The 2500-nt window shown below is 54.4% G+C and overlaps 1 protein-coding gene across 4 annotated transcripts in view; it reads left to right on the top strand.

The window, feature by feature from the left end:
• The window catches only part of col18a1b (collagen type XVIII alpha 1 chain b), a 78268-nt gene that overhangs the window by 30936 nt on the left and 44832 nt on the right, over positions 1-2500 (top strand). For 3 of the 4 annotated variants that reach the window (XM_079735173.1, XM_079735172.1, XM_079735171.1), the window contains exon 1: positions 1022-2159. The exons of the other annotated variant lie outside the window; for it this stretch is intronic. In XM_079735173.1, coding sequence (XP_079591299.1) covers positions 1217-2159 — 943 coding nt within the window. In that variant the 5' untranslated portion in view covers positions 1022-1216. Of the gene's footprint in view, positions 1-1021; positions 2160-2500 lie in introns of those variants that run through there. 4 annotated transcript variants of the gene reach the window in all.

The raw sequence follows: 2500 nt of genomic DNA, 5'->3' as shown, positions 1-2500 counted from the left end.
CTTTCCACCTTTTTCCTCTGCATTGTCCGTCAGGCGTTTCCGTCTGGCCTCATCGGTCCTGTTCCAGCTCATGTTTCCTAGAGCCACCTGACACTCAGCCATCATTTGTAGCGCTGTTTTTCTGAGACTCGGTTAGTTTTATCTGACGTTTTTCGGAATGTTTCTTCTGGAATTCGCCCCAACGTCCTTAAATGGTAACGAGAGTCCCCTTGAGACAGTTATGCGACAGGTCGCGTTAACGCACGAGTGCGCACACACACACACTTCCACGCATGCTCACACACAGGCTCACACACACTAAAACAAGGCAATGCTTGTGACTAAGAGTAGCTCAGCCATGGAAAAACAAAAGAGTGTGAAAAGTATGTAAGTGATAAGACGTTATCAGGTAAGAAAAGAAACAGAGAATGGAATATGAATGTACACAATCCACGCAGATTCATTGCAGCTTGTTTGGAGTCCAACCGCAAGAAGCTGAATCTTTGTGGAAAGACAATGGAGTAACAGTGAGGACAGCGTGTGAAATCTACCACCCACTCCCCCGAGAACGTCCCCCCCCCCCCCCCAAACCTACCGTCCATTGACTAGAGTCCAGACCCCCACCCAGCCACCCTGCTGTTGTTGCATAATCGTGAATCATAGTGGGACTTTGGTCCTCAGAGTGTTTTTCAGTGTTTGTTTTTTTATGTTTCTGTGCGTGTGTGTTTGTGTGTGTGTGTGTGTGTGTGTGTGTGTGTGTGTGTGTGTGTGTGTGTGTGTGTGTGTGTGTGTGTGTGTGTGTGTATGTCTGTGTGTTTGTGTGTGTGTCTGTGTGTTTGTGTGTGTGTGTGTGTGTGTGTGTGTGTCTGTGTGTGTGTGTGAAGGGAGTAGCCCCGGCAGAGATACAGCATTGAGGGCTGGGATGAGGGGGGGGGCACTAAAGGGGAGGATCTTTCCGAAGGTTGGTTTTCCAGCATGTGTGTGTTTGTGTGTGTGTGAATCTCCTCCACACTCTCTCCTCCGTCACTGAGTGGACCTTCGGCCGACTGTGAGGACCTAAAGCGCTGTCCTCGGGCTTACAGCAGGTGTCAGGGCTTTGGGAACACAAGGACTGCTTGTTGAGCAGTGTTCATCTCAGGGAGACCCTCTCCCCCCAGCTGTGTTGGGCATCAGTCCGACCCTCTCTCTGTCCAGCTGTGGTGGGCATCAGTCGGACCCTCGGACCCTCAGCAGCAGGATGGCTGCCCTCAGGGTTTGGTTGCTGCTGTCCATTCTGTACGTGACGCGCTCGCACGCCTGGTTCTGGAATGAAGACCCCGTAACCACGGAAGCCCCATCAGAGACCACTACCGCGCCTGGAAACCGTAAGTCTGATGGTGGGGCGGGTTTGGGGCATGAGGGCTCTGGGTCGGGGTTCGGTCTGGACTCTGGGTCCGGGTCAGGCCTGGAGCCGGCTGTCATCCTCTCCACTACCAACGGTCTGAATTCATCAGAGCCTAGTAACGGGACACATAGCAACACGACACAAAGCATAGCCGCATCAAGCAATACAACAGCTAGCAATACAACACACAGTATTAGCACAGCTAGCGTAGCCACAGCTAGCGTAGCCAAACCTAGCAAAACGACGCCTAGCAATAGAACACATAGCATAACGAAACCTAGCGTAGCATCAAGAATTGAAGGCAGTGCGGCACCGCCCAAATACGTGTCTGCGACGACCGTCACTAACACCACCCGAAAGCTAACCTCAGCCACTAGCCCCAACGCCACCGCCGCTCCTGTGGTGCTCTGCCTCCCGGTGCCATCCCAGTGGCAGGTCTGCCGACGCCAGAAGCACTTCTCGCTGCCAAACTTCTACAACCACACCTCTGTGGAGGAAGTGGAGGCGTTCTTGCAGCGGTGGGAGTGGCTGGTTAAGGACGACTGCTTCCGGGGCTCCGAGTGGTTCCTTTGCCCCCTGGCGGCGCCCGAGTGCCGGAGCGACTCCGCCGTAGCCAACGCTAACCAGCTTACCCCTGCCCCGGCCGTGCGGCGCCACCTCCCCTGCTGCAGTTCCTGCCACCGCCTGCGGGACAACTGCTGGTCTAAGCTGGAGGACGGGCTTTTCCCCGTGGATTGCGAGCTCCTGCCAGAAGGGGGTGGCTGCCCGCTATGCGTGTCGGTTAATAAGCAGAAAGGTAACGACCCAACTGACCCGTCGGTGTGACGCACGATGCACGATTCACAAAACTGTTATGATTTAGACGGAGCAGAGGGCCTCACCGATGTCACGCTACCGTCGTCGCCACCGTCATGCTTTTGTTTCGTCGCCGCGCTCACGCTTTGTCGCCGGTGTTAGCGGTCGCGTCACTTGACGCAGCGACCAGTGCGTCTCATACCTCTTGAATTGTTTTGCTTGATTGCTACTGCTCGTTTCTCCTGAGCACCCTTGCATGGCCAACAACTTGCAAACCTCCCTTTTAACTGATGGCATGATGCACTGGACATATGAAACACTGATTCAGCTCCACGGCTGTTT

Source organism: Pollachius pollachius (assembly GCF_949987615.1).
Source record: "Pollachius pollachius genome assembly, chromosome: 4".
Classification (NCBI taxonomy): domain Eukaryota; kingdom Metazoa; phylum Chordata; class Actinopteri; order Gadiformes; family Gadidae; genus Pollachius; species Pollachius pollachius.
This window is presented reverse-complemented; position numbering and strand designations above follow the sequence as displayed.